The sequence below is a fragment of the Exserohilum turcica genome, assembly GCF_000359705.1.
Source record: "Exserohilum turcica Et28A unplaced genomic scaffold SETTUscaffold_11, whole genome shotgun sequence".
Taxonomy (NCBI): domain Eukaryota; kingdom Fungi; phylum Ascomycota; class Dothideomycetes; order Pleosporales; family Pleosporaceae; genus Exserohilum; species Exserohilum turcicum.
Window position 1 is genome coordinate 1015868 of NW_007359926.1, and position 17711 is coordinate 1033578.

At 53.6% G+C, this 17711-nt stretch overlaps 8 protein-coding genes across 8 annotated transcripts; 6 read left to right on the plus strand and 2 right to left on the minus strand.

Moving 5' to 3' along the window:
- The first annotated feature begins 66 nt into the window (after positions 1 to 66).
- SETTUDRAFT_145978 (uncharacterized protein) lies at positions 67 to 1296 on the plus strand. The gene is made up of 3 exons (XM_008023971.1): positions 67 to 214; positions 270 to 435; positions 484 to 1296. Exons 1-3 carry the CDS (start codon positions 73 to 75, stop codon positions 1142 to 1144), a joined length of 969 nt encoding a protein of 322 aa, XP_008022162.1. The 5' UTR covers positions 67 to 72; the 3' UTR covers positions 1145 to 1296.
- A 1077-nt stretch (positions 1297 to 2373) lies between these two features.
- SETTUDRAFT_167184 (uncharacterized protein) lies at positions 2374 to 3807 on the plus strand. The gene is made up of 5 exons (XM_008023972.1): positions 2374 to 2621; positions 2689 to 2844; positions 2970 to 3116; positions 3186 to 3301; positions 3353 to 3807. Exons 1-5 carry the CDS (start codon positions 2528 to 2530, stop codon positions 3395 to 3397), a joined length of 558 nt encoding a protein of 185 aa, XP_008022163.1. The 5' UTR covers positions 2374 to 2527; the 3' UTR covers positions 3398 to 3807.
- A 1825-nt stretch (positions 3808 to 5632) lies between these two features.
- On the minus strand, positions 5633 to 7787 carry SETTUDRAFT_126230 (uncharacterized protein; the record flags this gene model as incomplete). Its single annotated transcript, XM_008023973.1, has 4 exons — positions 5633 to 7255; positions 7381 to 7393; positions 7456 to 7567; positions 7732 to 7787. The coding sequence occupies 4 exons, from the start codon at positions 7785 to 7787 to the stop codon at positions 5808 to 5810; spliced, it is 1629 nt and encodes a 542-aa protein (XP_008022164.1). The 3' UTR covers positions 5633 to 5807.
- A 2268-nt stretch (positions 7788 to 10055) lies between these two features.
- SETTUDRAFT_167185 (uncharacterized protein) lies at positions 10056 to 11869 on the plus strand. The gene is made up of 5 exons (XM_008023974.1): positions 10056 to 10354; positions 10410 to 10489; positions 10554 to 11145; positions 11198 to 11236; positions 11288 to 11869. The coding sequence occupies exons 1-5, from the start codon at positions 10336 to 10338 to the stop codon at positions 11479 to 11481; spliced, it is 924 nt and encodes a 307-aa protein (XP_008022165.1). The 5' UTR covers positions 10056 to 10335; the 3' UTR covers positions 11482 to 11869.
- A 380-nt stretch (positions 11870 to 12249) lies between these two features.
- Positions 12250 to 12960, plus strand: SETTUDRAFT_167186 (uncharacterized protein). Its single transcript, XM_008023975.1, has 2 exons — positions 12250 to 12282; positions 12397 to 12960. Exon 2 carries the CDS (start codon positions 12415 to 12417, stop codon positions 12790 to 12792), a length of 378 nt encoding a protein of 125 aa, XP_008022166.1. The 5' UTR covers positions 12250 to 12282; positions 12397 to 12414; the 3' UTR covers positions 12793 to 12960.
- Positions 12961 to 13551: 591 nt separating this feature from the next.
- Positions 13552 to 14339, plus strand: SETTUDRAFT_167187 (uncharacterized protein). Its single transcript, XM_008023976.1, has 2 exons — positions 13552 to 13631; positions 13719 to 14339. The coding sequence occupies exons 1-2, from the start codon at positions 13608 to 13610 to the stop codon at positions 14292 to 14294; spliced, it is 600 nt and encodes a 199-aa protein (XP_008022167.1). The 5' UTR covers positions 13552 to 13607; the 3' UTR covers positions 14295 to 14339.
- A 284-nt stretch (positions 14340 to 14623) lies between these two features.
- Positions 14624 to 16171, plus strand: SETTUDRAFT_175370 (uncharacterized protein). Its single transcript, XM_008023977.1, has 3 exons — positions 14624 to 14741; positions 14876 to 15433; positions 15484 to 16171. Exons 1-3 carry the CDS (start codon positions 14657 to 14659, stop codon positions 16026 to 16028), a joined length of 1188 nt encoding a protein of 395 aa, XP_008022168.1. The 5' UTR covers positions 14624 to 14656; the 3' UTR covers positions 16029 to 16171.
- A 231-nt stretch (positions 16172 to 16402) lies between these two features.
- Positions 16403 to 17328, minus strand: SETTUDRAFT_126238 (uncharacterized protein). The gene is made up of 2 exons (XM_008023978.1): positions 17103 to 17328; positions 16403 to 17007 (listed from the first exon to the last, which is right to left on the minus strand). Exons 1-2 carry the CDS (start codon positions 17179 to 17181, stop codon positions 16454 to 16456), a joined length of 633 nt encoding a protein of 210 aa, XP_008022169.1. The 5' UTR covers positions 17182 to 17328; the 3' UTR covers positions 16403 to 16453.
- Between the last annotated feature and the right edge of the window lie 383 nt (positions 17329 to 17711).

Here is a 17711-nt window from a genome sequence, read left to right on the forward strand (position 1 = left end):
TTTGACGTCTTCCCTCGGACTCCGTCTCTGAGATATGGTTCCGCCATTGCACTGGACCACAGCGACGCGACAATGGCTACCACGGCGGTGAACACGGAGGGTGCGAAGCCCGCAGCAACCGCGCTTATCGCGACATCGGATGATTCTCGCAAGTCGCCCAAGCACTATCGGGGCTTTGTAGCTGGTGTCTTCAGCGGCATCGCAAAGCTTTCAGGTATGGGGATGAAGCAGGCCTTCTTTTGCTGTGAGCCCGGTCTAACTCGACACAGTCGGCCACCCATTCGACACGGTAAAAGTGCGTCTGCAGACGACGCAAAGATCGCATTTCCGAGGCCCTGTAGATTGTCTCATGCAGACGCTGCGGAAAGAGGGCTTCGCAGGACTGTACAAGGGCGCCACTCCGCCGCTGGTAGGATGGATGTTCATGGACTCGATGTAGGACCCTCTCCAACTCAGGCTTGAGACTGTGCTGACAGCGTGAAGCATGTTGGGCTCGCTCAGTGTATACCGCCGCGTCCTCAACGATCGGGTCTTCAATCCACCCTCGTACGCCCGACTGGGCGAACCGCAAGGCAGGCTTCCCGCATACGGCCATGCCATGGCGGGCACAATGGCGGGCTGGACAGTGTCGTTTATTGCTGCGCCGGTCGAGCACATCAAGGCCCGTCTCCAGGTTCAGTATGCAGCAGACAAGACGGCGCGCCTCTACTCGGGGCCAATCGACTGTCTGAAGAAGATATACACTGGCCACGGGATCAAGGGCGTGTACCATGGTCTGAGCGCCACGCTGCTCTTCCGCACATTCTTCTGTTTCTGGTGGGGTACATACGACCTGTTCACACGACAGCTGCAGAGGCACACTAGTCTGTCAGCACCAGCGGTCAACTTCTGGGCGGGGGGTCTTTCGGCGCAGATCTTCTGGCTGGCAAGCTACCCCAGTGATGTGGTCAAGCAGCGCATCATGACGGATCCACTTGACAAGAGGAGATTTCCGCAGTGGAAGGACGCCGCCCAGGCGGTGTACAGGGAAGGCGGCTGGAGGGGGTACTGGCGCGGCTTTGTGCCATGCTTTTTGCGTGCCTTTCCGGCCAATGCCATGGCGCTGGTGGCATTTGAGGGCGTCATGAGGAGCCTGCCAGAGTGAAGGCGGGGAAAACGGCGGAGATGCAAAGGCCTTGCAGCCAGCCACAATGACAGCATGATTTGACATTTTAGCGATGCATGGCCGGCTTTGGAGAAGACGATACCCACGGCACGACAGGGATACGAGGCCACAGAATCTTGACTTGTCTTGACTAGCAGAGTCCCACCGCTGATTGCTTGTTTTGACACTGCCCCGACCAGATCGGCATTCCGCCCGGCATGGGCCCATGTGTAGAAGACGAGGACGGAGTATACAGCGACGCCTGGGGGGGTCTAGCCAAACGCTAACTGCCTTGGCTGCAGAGCTGCGGGCGATGGAGCGGTGCCTCGGCTTCAGTGCTTGTGCTTGTTTGGAAGGATTTCCCGTGTTGTGTAGCACATGGTGATATGCAATGTAGGCCACCCATCCAGTCACCCACTTGGACAGCGGGTCGCCACCGCCGCAGAAAATTGGTGCCATTGCGAGTGAGGGCGGCGTCGGCGAGGCCGTGTGCAGAAGGGCATGGCCAGTGGACAGGGCGGGCATGCAGCAACGACGACGACGACAGCTAGCATGATAAGACGGCCATGTATAGTATAGCGATGCAGGCATGGGAGGAACGGGTGGCTGGCGGGGCATGCTCAATCTCAGGAGTAGCGGCGCGTACCTGCATCTGCCGGCACTGGCCAAGAGTGAAGTGCAGTGGCACGACACATGGGGTCGGCTATCTGTCTAGCTGCAGGCCATGTCGTGAAGAGGCGCAGATTTGCAATCAAAAAAGGGCCCGACAGGCGACGCAGGCCTGGGAGCCCCCTCGCCCCCTTTTTCCCGCGCGGATGGCGGGAGCTGAGCATGGAGGAGCCGGCGGGAGCGCGAGAGCGAGTGGGCTGGTTGCAGCGATGCGCGTCTTGGGATGTGGGCGCGGATGGGCGAGGATGGGCGCGCCTGTGCCTGTGCCTGTGCCTGTGCCTGTCAAGCACCAAGGCCGCCGTTGGCTGCGCACGGATGTTTGGTTGGCTGCAGACGGCCATGCGCACGTCGCCCGGCTTTCTGTTTCACTCCTGACCGGCTTGAAACCTTCATTTCAAGCTCAAGGCCCGCGTCCGCAACGCGCCTCCCACGCACGCTGCCCGTCACACATTTGCATTTGCATTTGCCCGCTCCGCTGCTCCCTGCTCTTTTGCCTGCCCCATCGCTGCCATCTCTCTCTCTCTCTCTTCCCACTTCGCCTTCTCTCTTATCAGTCCACCCCCCGTCTGGTCCCGTTCAGCTCTCCCGTTGCATACACACACGCCAGCCTTACCCGATCTCGCGGCTGGAACTGCAGCTCGACCTGATCCATCGCCGTGCCACCACCCCTTCCCCGCATCCGACTCGTAGCACAGACAGCAACACTCAGGCACAATGGGCGCGTCCATATCCAAGGCCATGGCCAAGATCTTCGGATCAAAGGAGATGCGGCTGTTGATGCTGGGCCTCGACGCCGCAGGAAAGACGAGTATGTGGCCGCCGTGCCCGAGCCCACGCCCAATTGCCCGCCCACGCGACTAACAGCGCCGCCACAGCTATCCTCTACAAGCTCAAGCTTGACCAAGACGTCACCACCATTCCCACGGTCGGCTTCAACGTCGAGACGGTCACATACAAGAACACCAAGTTCAACGTCTGGGACGTGGGCGGCCAGGACAAGATCCGTCCGCTCTGGAGACACTACTTCTCTGGTATGTTGGGGCGCGACGGGACTGTTCCGGGTAGGCGAGTCAGCATGCGCGCATGTGTCTCCCTGCCTTGATTGCTCCGATGCCATACTCGCCACGCCCGAAACCATGCTGATACGCCGTCACAGGAACCCAGGGACTGATTTTCGTCATCGACTCAAACGACCGCGCCCGTATCGAGGAGGCCAAGACGGAACTCACGAGGATCATCCAGGACAGAGAAATGAAGGATGCCCTGCTGCTGGTATTTGCGAACAAGCAGGATTTGAGTGGAGGTGCGTACACGGCGTCCCCTCGCCATACGGGGAGCATACAAACAGGAGCACATTGCTAACGTTGGGCAGCTATGCGACCCAAGGAGGTATCGGATTTGCTACAATTAGACAAGATCGCCAAAGACCACGTATGGAAGGTTGAGCCCAGCTGCGCAACAACAGGAGAGGGTATCTTTGAGGGACTGGTAACTTTGCCCTGCACACGACGTGCCGTCACATGGCTGACACGACCTTAGGCATGGCTCTCAAACAACGTCAAGCTGCCACCGGGCGCCAAGTAGACGTTTGACCGCCATCACCCCCTCCCCTTATCCCACCCACATCTCCTCCCGCCCGCTCTCATTCTTGTACGACTGCATGCGCTCCTCTACTTGCTCTGGCTCTTCCTGCATATACCCGGTTTTCGTCCCTTTAGTGTCACTATCGTTTTTTTTAATTTTTGTAATACGCGGCTACTTTTTACAACCGGCTGTCTGTGTGTCCATCTATCCATCTGTTTGTCTGTCTGGCTTGTCTTTGGGGTCTCTTTCTGTTCCATCATCAACATCACCGCAAAAAATGTCAGGTCTTGATTTGGTCGTGTGTTAGACTGTGTCGGACTGTTCCATAGCAAGCGAGTCCATTCCAGGTTTTTTTGGTTTGTGTGATGCATCTTTGAATCATACACGTGCACTCTTTTTTTCTTTCTTTCTTTTGCTGTCTGCCAATGCATTGTCTGTTGGACATATCTTGGGCTTTGGCTCAGATCCTAGCAACATGCATGTGTTACAACCAGCAGATATATCACACAAACATTCTTTGTAGCTAACAGTAACGACTATTAGGAGTTGGTCTAGAACAGGTGTTTCTGGGTGGAAATCAAAAGGGGGGGTGGAGAAGGGAAGGATATCCGGCGCAAAAATCAATATAAAAACGAGAAGCAAAGAAAGAAAGAAATAAACAAACATATAGAGAAGCAGAAAAAAAAGGTCAAAGGCAAGAAAAGAAAAGCAAAACATTATTCACTTTTGGTGGTTCAGGAAACCGGAATCATTTCACTGTTATCTTTCCCCCAATGTGGGACAAAGAGAATATGTAAAACAGGAAAAAAAATAATGTGTTCTTTCTCTCTCTCTCTCTCTCTCTCTCTCTCTCTCTCCCTACAACCTACTTGCACACGTACCCCTGGTCCCCTTTTCCACACATGCACACACATTTATATCTCTTTTTCCCACGTTCTTGCTTCTTCTTTCTCCTATCTTTTTCTTTTGCTGAAAATGGGGTCTTCCTTTTTTACCATCGTCATTTAGACCCCCTTTTTTTTTATTCCATCACTATCACTATGGTTCTATCATATCATATCATGTCATTACATGTACAGTCATGATGTGTGTAAGCTCTTTTTTTTACCTTTTTCTTCTTCTTCTTCTTCTTCTTCTTCTTCTTCATAATCTCACTCTTTTTCCCAACTTTTCTTGTCTTTTTTTTTGGTAGATTTCGCCACGTATACGCCTACACACTTGCAAAATGCCCATGTTCATACCCACGACATGACATGACAGAATACAACACACTATACACTCTTCTAGCTTATTCCCGAGCGGTCATTCTATTCGTGTGTATGTAGAGACAGTGATACTTGATTAGTGTATGTAGTAATTCTTATTCTCTCTCTCTCTCGTTTCTACAAGTAGTGATGCCTAAATACAAGCTGCAGAATATACACATCGACTATGTAGTGAAGCAGATAATACATTTATTTTACTTAACCAGGGGTATTTGTGCAGCTATGTATGTGGTTTGATGTACCCCACTCTTTTCTTTTCTTTTTATCCCCCCCCTCACCCTTACCCTTGCCCTTGCCTTCCATCCCTCCATCCATCCCTGCAAGCACAAGCACAAGCACAGTATCCCCCCCCCGGTCCCCTTTTCCCTTCTTTTTCTTTTCCACACCCAAGGTTGCCTACCATCTACCCTCATTTTTCTCTCTACATACAGTACACCTACTGGCTCCAGACTCAATGCTAACCCTCCCCCTTTCCCCCTTTCCCCCTTTCCCCTTATCTTTCATTCTTCTTCTTTTGCTTTTTATGCGCTTTTCTCTTGGTACGTCTAGGATGATGCGTTTTGCTGCGCATCTATGTAGCATATGCAGGTCTATGTGTATGTGTATGTGTATGTGCAGAGTGTAAGATACTACATACTAGTGCTAGGATGGAAAAGTGGAAAAGTGGAAGAGTGGAAAGGGGGGGTGCATGGATCACAGCGTCGTGTTGGTCACTTGGCAAGATATGAGGTCTTGTAGGATGTATACAAGCGATGAATTGGGGCGTCCGGCCAGTCTTTATAGGTTCTGGTGTGTGTCGTCGCTTTACCTGTTGTTATTTTGCTAGGCTACTGAGTTTCTCATTCCACAGGGGGGGTACCTTTTTTCTTTTCTTTTACTAATAAATGTCACCACAACAATATTACAATCACTCACTCAGCACTATAAAGACATACCTTATCGAACATCTAAATTTCCAAATGGTATCAACATGCCAGCCGCTAGCATCTATGCCCAAAAGTCACAAAACACCGCCGACCTTTTTTGGTCATGAGCTCGCGCTCGTCCTGTTGGTCCAAACACCACAAAATGAGCGCTATATGTACAAAGAAGACATAGTAAAGGATGATATGACTAGTGTTAGTCCATGGATGCCTTGAGCCCAATCACCTCCACTGGCCCTGGCTCAGCTTCAACAATCCCTCGACGCACCCGGCCTCTTCCGCCGAGTTTATACTCGAACGTCCACTTGCACCATCGCCGCCCATGAACTGTCGCAGTTCTTCATCTTGCTCTGGGTCTATTATACACTTGCTGCTCCTCCGTTTGTCCTTGGCTAGCAGTGCACCAAGGCTCGCCGCCTGCGCCATCAACTCTATATTCTCCCCCAGTATCTGACGCGCACCTCGCGAAGCTGGAGGCGTCGCTGCAACATGCCGATCTCGACGCACCGACTTGGTCGCGCCAGGTTCCCAGTTCTCCTTGTCGCTCTCCGTCGGTGGAAGGTCGTCTGACTCGGTACCATCACCACCCTTTTTGTAGTCGGAGTAGTCGGTATTTGAGAATCGGCCGTTAATGGTAGAAGCACGTTGCATGGGGCCGCGAGACTTCTTGACTAGCGGACTGCCAAGCACCTTATGCGAGCTATAACGCGCCATGAGCGGGCTGCTGTTCTGGCGCGCTTGGTTTTGGGCGAGTATCCGTCGATTCGCACGAAGTATCCCTATCGCGTCAGCTGCACTTCCACTCTCTTCTTGTTCCGCACGCGCGGTCAGGCTCGTCGTAGACCGAGTCTCCGGGTCACACCAAAACTCCCACGCGCGCGAGTCCCTACTCCTTCCGATACTCGATGCTGTCCTTGGTATCTTTGGGCTTGGCTCTCCCCGTGCCGCAGCAGCCAACCTATCGTTCAAGCCTGCTGCGCTGTAGCTTCGTCGGAGGCCAGCTGCAGCGCGGGAAAACGATGACGGCGTCTTCTTCGACTTGGGCGGCGAGGGTGTCTTGTCGAGATCAGTGACGATGCGTGCGGTGCCATCCTCGGTCGTGGACAAGCGCATAAACGAGTGGGTGCGTTTCAGTGGTCGCGACGGCGTCTTTGCCGGGGCTTTGGGCGATTCCGAGGGCCTGGACGGAGCATTGGGGAAGGTGATAACCTCGGGAGCGTAATCTTCAAGACATCGGACGAAGGAGGCACTGCGACGGTTCGAAATCCATGATGTGCGTGCTTGCGCAGCACCCTGGGAGCATGGCACAGCTTGCTGGGAGTCGGTAACCTCGACAGGGGCTGTCTCAGCCTGGGCCTCGGTTGAGGGCTCTACGGCTGCTTCGTTCGCGTGGTCGGATTCGGCAGGTGCAGAGACAGCCGTGTCAATGGTGCGCGGTTCTGGGATGGTCTCATCTGAGGTTAGTTCGGGCGTTGCAGGCTGCTCTGGCGGATCGGACTTTGGGCACTCGTCCGAATGCTTGGGGTCCGGGTCGTTATCGATACGACGTGAAACGGCCACGACGTCGTCCTCGGTGGGCGGGTCCGACATGGTAGACGACGAAGACATGAAGGATGCAGTCGACGAGGGTTCGAGAGGCCGCGAGCGACGGCGGTCGTTTTGGCGTTTATCTAAGGCAATGCGTGATCAGGACGTGTTGCAGCCCAAGGCAGGGATCGCGTAGAGAACCAAAATGCGATGCGCTGCGAGCTGAAAGCCCCAGCTGAAGCAGGACGACAAGGCCGAGAGGACTTACTTTGGAACCAAATCTAAGGGAGCGGGTTAGCATGAGGGCGCGCACGCTCGTGACGTGGAGCGATGTGCAGCGTACCTGAACTTCCTTCTCGCCAAGCGCGACCTTGCGGACGATTTCCAGGCGTGCAGCCTTGGAGGGCTTGGGGTTCTTGAGATACTCGGACTTGAGCACGTCCTCGTCTTCCTTGCTGCAGTGTGTCGTGGTCAGCGGCGATGGGGTGGTGGAGGGTCGCTTGCCCGCGGGGTAGTAGGCCGAATAGCTCCCGGCGGGAGGTCGCGCACGAACCAGCGCGCGTCCAACATGGGTCACGAGCAGATGGAAGCAGAGCCGTTTGAGGAATTGACCACGTACCTTGTGCGTCTTCGCTTCTGGCGCGCGAGAGCCTTGTTGTCCACGTCGGGCGGCATGTGGTTTGCGACGCTTTCCTGCGAATGGACGAGAAAGGCTAATTGGCCACTGAAACTTGCGCGTCTGGCCGGCGGCAGACGCGATGACGCAGGCGACGAGAAGGCAGGGAGAGGCGATGAGAGGGCCATGGATGCGAGGGCGGCGCCGGTTGGGGGAGTGTGTGAGATCAAGAGGCGTGGGACATGTGCAGAGGGTGTAGAGAGAAGCACGCGCGCGGTCAATATGGTGGCAGGAAAGGGCAAGTAGTGTGAGGCGCGTCGTCGGTCGCGTACGTATCAGATTGGGCCCGAGCCGAGCGCTTGCCTGGGTTATGTCGTGCAGCAGCAAGTGAACACGCCGTCTGTGCACGCCCACACGACTGCCCACGGTGCCAATTCCCTCCCCAGACGGCGCCCCATGGGCCTGTATCCGTGCCAGACGGCGTGTCGCGACATGTATCGTCGCGACGCGTCGCTGCGTCTTGTGTGCAGCGCTCGTTGCGCTGTCTTGCGGCATGCGAGAAGCGCATCCAGGGCGGGAGCGGAGCGTTGCTTTTGCCGCCGTTCCCAGGCTGATCCCATCTCACCCCCAGCACCAGTAATCCCGCATGTCCAAGCATCATCTCACGACAGATGAGTCCATGGCGACACTGATTAATTCTCCACACGCGCGCCCGGTCTGTCTGCGCAAAGGGGCTGGCTGCGCAGCAAGTCACGTGCCGAGTCCCAAGCCGCTGCAAGCCTTTCACGGCCACCACTGCCCGCTTCCCAAGTGCCCATTAAACGCGTCGGCACGTGACGAGCTAACCCGGTCAAGCATGGCCCGCCACCCATGCTCTGGACGTGTACCAGCACTTTCCCTCTGCCACCCACACACACGCACACACACACGCACACACGCTACACAACCTCTCTACCATCGGCTTTCTCCGATGCTCCGTCATGCGACTAACCCTTCGGTGCTTCTTCATCTAGGCAGCGACCACTTCCGCACTACTCCACCTCACCATGTTCACCAGCACGCGCAGCCCAAGACCACTCCTCGCCCACCATATGACCTTTTGCATACACCAGGGTCTATCGGCGCCCTTGCTATCTCCTTGTCCTACTACCCCACCTGTACCGGTCAAGAGAGCTGCTGACTCAAGGCAGAAGGCCCAAGGCCTAGCAGTCGGTGCCTCCGTCATGTCCACACTTACTGTTCTTCAGTCAGAAGCGTGCTCTTTCTGCCTTGCGCATGGTGCCAGTGCCAAATCCCCGCCCACAAGTTTGGCTAGCAGTCGCTGCACTACTAGCGTCCCGACCCCACGACGACACACGCCAAAAAGATTTGTAACCCGGCTTACCCTCATACGCCTACCACATGCAATGCCCTCGTCCTGACTTTTGGTGGCTGTATCCCTTTTCGCACCATTCTAGATGCTGCACTAGTTTGGGCCCCATTTCCCTATCCTGTCGTCTTCCGAAGCAGTCCTGGTTCCTTCTGCTCGTCAATGATTGGCGAATCCATCCCTCCCGCGCCAATCCCCGCCTCCAAAGAATACCTTAGCCGAGCCCATGGACGGGAGAGCCTCCAAGAACCGCAGTCTTCTCCAATTGCCACTGCGATGCAGCAGCGTTTCCGCCTTGCCAATTTGTCGCTGCGTAACCTCTTTCCTTGATCGGTGTTGATCTCGCGCGTCGGAGAAGTCTTCCACCATCACCCTGCTCTCATCCAACTAGAGTGCCGTAACTAAATTGCTATTCACTGTCCCATTGGTACGCCCTTTACTAGCATACAAGTCAGCAGCATACGGCCATGCACAACCACACGTCTGTTGGGCGCTCATTTGCGGAAGCCACCACATCTCCGCCCTTCGATCTCGTTTCCGGGGCCATGGTAAACAATAGAGAGCTTGGGCACTTGGCCCAGGATTGAAAATTTACCCCCCACGCTCACCTTTCATGTGCTTCTCCATCCAACCTTGAGCTAGGGGCCACAGAAATTCCCATGACAACGGGATGCCGGCATTTTGGCCCCTTTACCCCAGCTGGAGCGTCCCGCCCACGACCGAGCAGTGTTTCGAAGCAGGCAACGGTATCAACAAGTGGTCTGTCATCAGCCTTCACCCAATCTTGTCACACCCACTTCCGGACATCCTTGAACGTTACATGAGATGGTGGCAGTTGCTCTCCTCCCCTAACATCTCTTCAAGCCAAGCTAGCTATTTTACATCACACAGCAGACCTTTCGCCACTTATTTTACACTTGAACGGATCATGGCAAGCACATTAGACCCGGGAAGCATGTAATTTAGGTATTTTTCGAACGTCTACTGCCGTTAACTTGGTATTCGTGCGCCTTAGGCCGACTGCCATGGCTGCATGCCTTCACCTTACTCACCAGATCAGAAAGACCCCTGTGACTCACGGACTTCAGTATGCGGTAATGTGAAAAAAGGCAAACAGACATGTTAATATGAGTCTCAGTTTTACGAGTAGAAAAGGTAGAGCCAGATTCCATCTTCATCTTTCATAATCGCCAGAATCAAGAGTTCCAAAACAAACCCCAACAGCAATGCCGGGCAACATGCGTGTTGCCATAGCAGGTAATATGACAACTGGTAGATTACAGGCATCCACTGATATCGATACAAACACCAGGTACCTGTGGCCTAGCACTCCTGATAGCTCAGGAGATTAACAACTCGACCAGCCACCAGTTGGTCATTCTCTCCAGAACTGTTCGTGCTCGGTGACAATTCAGCATCTGAATTTAGTGTAGTTGATCAAACTAACTCTGCTCAGCACCAGACAAGCCTCATAGCATCCGGGTACAACTGTCAGACCGTAGACTACAACAGCCCTGCCTCCCTTCAGCATGCCTTGATGGGCGTTGACACGGTCATCTCCACGGTACTGGGCAATCCCCAGCTTCGACTCATTGAAGCAGCCGTACAATGTCGCGTGCGACGCTTTGCACCTGCCGAGTTCCAAGGCCAGCCCGGGTTGCGAAGCCAGAGCGAACTACTCGATCGTGGACAGAACGCGGCTCTGGCTTTGCTGAAGCACTACAGTGGCAATATTCAGCATACCGTATTTGTATGCGGTATTCTATATGAAAGATTCTCGGTCAATGGGATGATGTCTCATCGCATGGGCGCCAGCACAGGCTATGCCAACGAAGGAGACTTCATTGCCAATCCCCGCCAGATGACTTCGATGGCGCCAATCTACGACGCTGCAAACAACCTCTCGTCGCTGTGTTTGACGTCTGCATATGATGTGGCACGGTTCGTAGTTCGAGCCCTTGACATGCCCAACTGGGCTCCCGAGATGAGCATGTGCGGCGAGCGCATGACTGTGAGCAGGCTTGTAGAGACCATCAGAGCGTGCAGGAGTATGCTGTGCCCCGTCAACTGTGAATAGACTGATTGACTGACTTTCAACAGATCGTGCTTGGATTAGTATTGACTACCAAGCGCCTGCGAGTGCGTGCTCCCTTTCCCACTCGTCGATTCATACACTGACTTGCATCGCAGACCTTGAATATCGCATGACCATGGCACAGCTGGAAGGAAACATAGCTGAGCAAAGACGACTCGCTCCGCTCCTTGCGACAGCAGAAGGACGCTACGACTTTGCAGTACCCGCGTACCTCAACTCTGTCTTTCCAGACATACACGTGACACGCTTCCAAGACTGGTTCATGTGCAACTGGGCATCGATCCCTTGAACAAACTCAGTTACGTCACACATGAGTTACGTGCTCATCAGGACTCGGATGCGGGGAACCATTGCGTGAGGATCCACGGGTGGAACAGGCATCAGAAAATCCTGTCGTGGTCGCGTTAGACTCAGCCAATGTGTCCGTTCGCCATGTCCGCCCGATGGCTGGCACCATCCCTGTCATGCTATTGGTCTGGGCTCTACACCTCATCTTCTCCACTTGGTCATTGCTCCTAGCTGGTTTTTTGATGGCTCCTTCGTTTGCTTTGCTACTAGGTGTAGACTGGTCTTGTCCTGCGAATGGACAGTGGTAGAAAGGTGGTTGGCAAGAATGTAGGGAGAAATGGGCGCTCGTTTTGTTAGAGCATCGTATCTTTTTCCAATGATTGTTTACATCATCTCCCCGTCCATCTATCATGAAAGACGTTTGCACGTGCTGTACGTAACTCGTGATGCTTGCGTCTTCCTATTCTAGCTTCACGGCTCTGCTAACCCCAACCACGACCAACATGCGACACTTTCCAAAGCAGCAGCTCGCCCCCGCCGAAGCACGGACACAAGCGCTAAACGGAATCAGTAAAAGACCATCCGATGATGCGAACAAACCCACTCTGCTGGGGTGGGAATCTGCCATGGGCAATTGCATCAGTGCTGCGTCATGGTGGGCCGTGGGCTCCCCGCTACCATAATAAAACCACACACGCCTGAACACACCTTCCCTTCCAGCATCACATCTACAACTTCAATCGCATTTCCAGCACGAAACTCAGACTCTTCACACTCTTAACTTCCCTTTCATACCCATAAAGTAGGTATAAATCTATGGGGCAGGCAGTGGAAGGTTTCAAGTCTGCGCTCTCCCGACGCGAGACGCGACCCCTGCCTGCTTGTACTCCGCGATTCATGAAGCTAACATATCCAGCACAAGACGTCTACCAAAATGGTTTCTTCTCAGCAAGGCTATTCCAACACCACGATCGACATGAAGGGCAACACCCAGGCTGTCAACGAGGCCCAGTCCAACCTCCCTCTTCCCGACCAGCCCCCAGTCGCCTCCGACTTCAACTCTTCCGATGCTAGGACTGTCAACGTTGGCTCTGGCGGCCAAGAAGCCAGCTTCACTTCTGGTGGTGGTGCCATCCGTGAGCCTGCTGTTGGTGCCGGCGGTGTTTCTGGCCGCGAGGCCAAGGACGGTCTCAGTGGCATTCCCAACGACGCTGTCTCCCGCGAGGCCAAGAACCACTCTGGCCTTGCCGACACGACTGGTAAGGACTATGGATACCCAAAGAACGACCCCAGCTCTGGTATCAAGCAGTAGATTACTGTGGTAGGAGGAAGTAATTGAGATACCCGAAATATGGTGGACTGGAATATTTCGTGTCATAAAAGGCCGCTGTCACTGCGTTCAGAAGGTCGGCTGCAAGAGCAGTATTGTAATGAGCAATGTACGAATTGAATGAATGAATGAATGATGAAAGAAGTTTGTCTCGAATGTTTGTTGTGTCATTGCTCGTTGACATTTTCAATGTGTGGTTGCAAGTATCAACTTTGATGTTTTTGTATACTCAACTCTATGTTTTTAGCGAGAAGATTGACTTTGCAAACCGTCGCAGTAGATGCAGCGAGACTGGTTTCACGATCTCGCGAATCAAGTAGTATCTGCACATGATTGCGCTTCTCGGAGAGTAAGTCGTTGCTAGCAAGGTGTGTCAAGTCAAGTTCTGGAATTGCGCCTCGCTAACCCAGCATGTTCACATACACATACTTCTAGATGCTTGTCAAAGTAGCCACCCCTGACGCCATTCCTGCCACAAGATATTGTATGCATGAATGCCCAAGTCTGATACGATCTGATTGATTCCTTGCCGTGCTCCGGAAACAATCATCCCACCTGTTTCATTGGTAGGACCGAGCTACATCTAAGCTGTCAAGGCTGAGATATCCTTCCAGCTTTTGACGTCACATATACGCAAACATACGCCATATGAATGGGTCACAGTGATTGAACAACATACATTAAGCTGCTTGGAGACTTTCTTTTTTGCCCTCATATACCATCTGCACATTTATCTATACCGGAATACCTCAGAAAACCTAATCAGACGCTACGAAAAGCAACAACCAAAGCTCAAGATGTCGACTTCAGCAGGACAGAAGGTATAGGCCCGTAACCCCAGAATCTTGTCTTGTATAAACTTCACGTTAGAGGTTCATTTGCAATAATATGACTGACTCCATCTCCAGGTTACCACCGATCCCGCGTCCAAGGTCCCTATCAACGAGGCCGTTGGCACCGTAATCTCCGACTCTCTTGCAGGCGAGTCCCTCAAGAGCTCTGGTGCCTTTGGTGAAGGCAACCCAAAGGCAGGTGTTTCTGGACAGCCGTCTGCTTCGACGACTACAAACACGTCTGATACCTCGAGCGCTACCAAGCTCAATGCTGCTGTTAATGCCGAGGCAAGGGACGCTCAGCAAGGATGGGATGAGGAGAAGATTATGAACTCCGGTAAGGGTCTGGGTAGTACCTCAAATGGCTCTGGAGGGGCATCAAGCGTCACTGGCACTGCACCTACTGCTGTTCCCGGCACAAACATCGACCCAAGCGTGCTCCAGCCCAAGGGCGCCAATCTGACCGAAGACCCCAACATGGACGGACAGCGCAAGTTCGGCGAGATTGGCGCAGAGAATGACCCCGGCAGGCTAGCAGAGCGCAAGCTGCAGGGTATCAATGCTGCGAATCCTGGTGTTGAGCCCAAGACGACCGACATGGCACAGGGTGGTGAAACCAAGTTCAGCAAGCTGGGAGAGACGACTGCTTAATCTTGATGCATGAGGCGCTCATGTAGCAGTGTGTATAATACCGAGTAGCCCCAAACTACTATGACGAGTAGTTGACGTTCAGCCATGGATGCGTTGATGTGATGTCTCATAGCAAAGTATGTAAAGGCACGCTTGCAACTAGGCCGAGGGTTAGTGGGGTAAACCTAAACGGGTCTCTTCCGCGGGCACGGACGCGGACCGTTGCTGCAGCTCAAGGTGGCCTTTCGCGTCGCATCGCTGCTTACTGTCTTATGTCAACGTCGCTCATTAGTCCACACCACGTTTTATTTTCCCTCCCATTTTGTTTCTGCGCAATCGTGATTGGGGCTGCAGTACCCTAGTGCCACGACAAAGCACCCAAAATGAACGGTTTCGGGGAGCATGGGCATGATGAGGATGCGTTTGGACCGTCCAAAGGGGGCATCGTGTCCAGTTTCGACGCTTTTCGTAAGTATTGCTGCCGTGCATGCATGCGAGAGGATTGCTATACCCACGGCAATGCTGAGCAGCCCTGGCGATTGTTCCGACTTCAGCGATGCGACTCAGTTCAAGGCCGGACCCGGACTAACAGATGACCGCAGCCAAAACCAAAAAGACATACCTCGTCCAGGGTCGCAATTCCTCTGCATGGACGGTAACCCTCATCATCACTTGCCTCTACCTGGCCTGGTCTGAAATTGCGCGCTGGTATGCGGGTACAACGACGCAATCCTTCGCCGTCGAGAAGGGTGTATCACACGACATGCAAATAAACCTCGACATCATCGTAGCCATGCGATGTACCGACCTCCACGTCAACATGCAAGACGCGGCCGGCGACCGCACGCTAGCCGGCGAGCTTCTACGCAAAGACCCGACCTCGTGGGCGCAGTGGACTGGCAGGAACACGGAAAGGGGGACCCATGAGTTGGGCAAAGAGCCGGGACAAGGAGGGTCGGACGATGACGAGATTTTCGACGTGCATGAGCAATTGGGCAGGGCGACAAGGAAGAAGTTTAGCAAAACACCGAGACTGCGTGGCCTGCCGGATAGTTGCAGAATCTTTGGCAGTCTGGAGGGAAACAAGGTGCAGGGAGACTTTCACATTACGGCACGAGGGCATGGATACATGGAGTTTGGAGAACATTTGGACCACTCTAGTGAGTTGAAATATTCAAGAAGCGCAAACATGTTTACTGACGACCAACAGCATTCAACTTCTCCCACATTATCCGCGAACTGTCGTTTGGCCCTTACTACCCGTCCCTCACCAACCCGCTCGACTCGACCATTGCCGTGACGCCGACGCCCAACGACAAGTTCTACAAGTTCCAATACTACCTCTCCATTGTCCCAACCATTTACACCGACGACCCCTCGCTCATGCCCTTGCTTGAATCCGTCGTCTCCACAAAGGACCACCCTGCCTCCAACATCTTCCACACGACGCACGCCATCAAGACCAACCAGTACGCCGTCACGTCGCAATCTCACAGTGTATCCGAGATGTATGTCCCCGGTGTTTTCGTGAAATTCGACATTGAACCCATTATGCTGGCCATTGTCGAGGAGAGCGGCGGCTTCTGGAAACTGCTGGTCACGCTTGTCAATGTTGTAAGCGGTGTCATGGTCGCGGGCGGCTGGGTCTGGCAAATATATGACTGGGCCATTGATGTCGTCGGCAAGAGGAAACGCAGGGGCGATGGCGTCGGTGTGCTCGGTACGCCGTCTGTGGAGAAGAAGAGCTGGGATTGAGGGACCAGAGCTTCTTCTTTCTTTTTCTTTTTAGAATAAAGTCAAGACCTCGGGGGCGAATGCATCACTTTGGCGTTTACTGGCAAGGTCTTATGAGTTGAGTGTGATAACTTTAGTATGTATAGTTTTAGATTTATCTATTTTTCTTATTATCAGTTCAATATTAAGACATATTGGTGTTAAGAGGTGGCCAGATGGTCTGTCTCTGTAATTCATCTGTATAGCAAATGATAGTTTGCTTGATCTGTTAGCATGGCTTGACAACTTGGTGCTGCAGCATGAGGTTCAGCATTCACAGCAGCCCATGGCTGTGCCGCTCTCCAGAAGCAAGGTCAAGATGCATCTGGACCTATCTTGCTGCTACAGACCAAAGGTAACTAAACTCTACATGCTAGACAACAACAACAACAACAACAACAGACATATCATGGCTTGACGACCCAGTCTCTCTCCCCTCCCTGAGCCTCGACAACATCAACCTTACTCCCCACCCATTTCGCCTCGCTAAACGGCAGAATAACCGCAAGCACCTTTGACCTGACCAAGCCGAGCGGCAACGGCCCAAACAACCTACTATCCCTACTCCACTCGAGGTTATCGCCCTGAACCCAGCAATGCCCCTCAGGCACCCTAACCACCTCTTCCCTGACGCTCGCCCACTTGCCCTCGCCATCCACAGCATCCACATCCGCGTCGGTACGACCGGGCGTCACCACGCTGACAAAGTCGCCCGGCATGCCCACCACGCGCTTGCAGCTGCTATCCTGCGGAAACAGCGGATGCGTAAACGTCACCACGTCACCGACCTGGATCCCGCGGCCCCGCCGGTGCAGCGTCGAGTACACAATCCACGGGTGCGACCCGAACGAGTGCGGGATCGTGGGTACCATGGATATCCCGCTTGTGGAACCCACGCCCCCAATGTACGTGAAGACGATGTGGCCCACGAAGAAGAATTTCCCGACTAGAATGGTGTTTTCTGTCGCGCGGAGCCAGTTAATTGATTGTATCCGTGTATATGTGTGTGTGTGTGTGTATGTGTATATGTGTGTATAGGGGGATTGTGTGACGTACGCGTCCATGTTTTTGGATTGAGAATGGCGGGCGCAGACTGCCTATGGAAGCGGTGGATAAAAGACCATGGTGGCGGCATTACAGAGACCAGCTTTTTATATCAAATTCCAAGAACTTGCTGTCACGTTGGCATCTTCCTGCTTAGATGTCGCCGTGCCTTGTCCCGGGACACAATGGCGGCGCAGGCGTGCGTGCGTGCGTGCGTGCGTGGTTGTCGTTGTAGCGGGAGAGGAACGGACGGCTTCGCAAAGCTTCTCGAGGTACGGAGGTGCCTCACAAAAGTTTTGTCCCACGCTAATCTCGGCGCTTCGGCATAACTCTTCTTGGCGCAACTCCCACCTTTGAGCTGAGTAGCTGTACGATTTGTCTGTATCTATCGTTACAATGTCTCCTAATACTGATCCTTACACCCGCACCTTAATTGTGGCGTTAAAGTCACCTTCTGTTGGCAAGTCTACATCACAGATCTCTGAACTTACTGATGTTCATCCTCGTACGGTCAATCGTATCTATAGTAGAGCTATTGAGGCTGGTTTCGAGCCAAACGTTCTCCCTCTTAAGATCCTCCCAGAGCACGTACAAGACGCCCCTCGCTCTGGCCGACCTTCA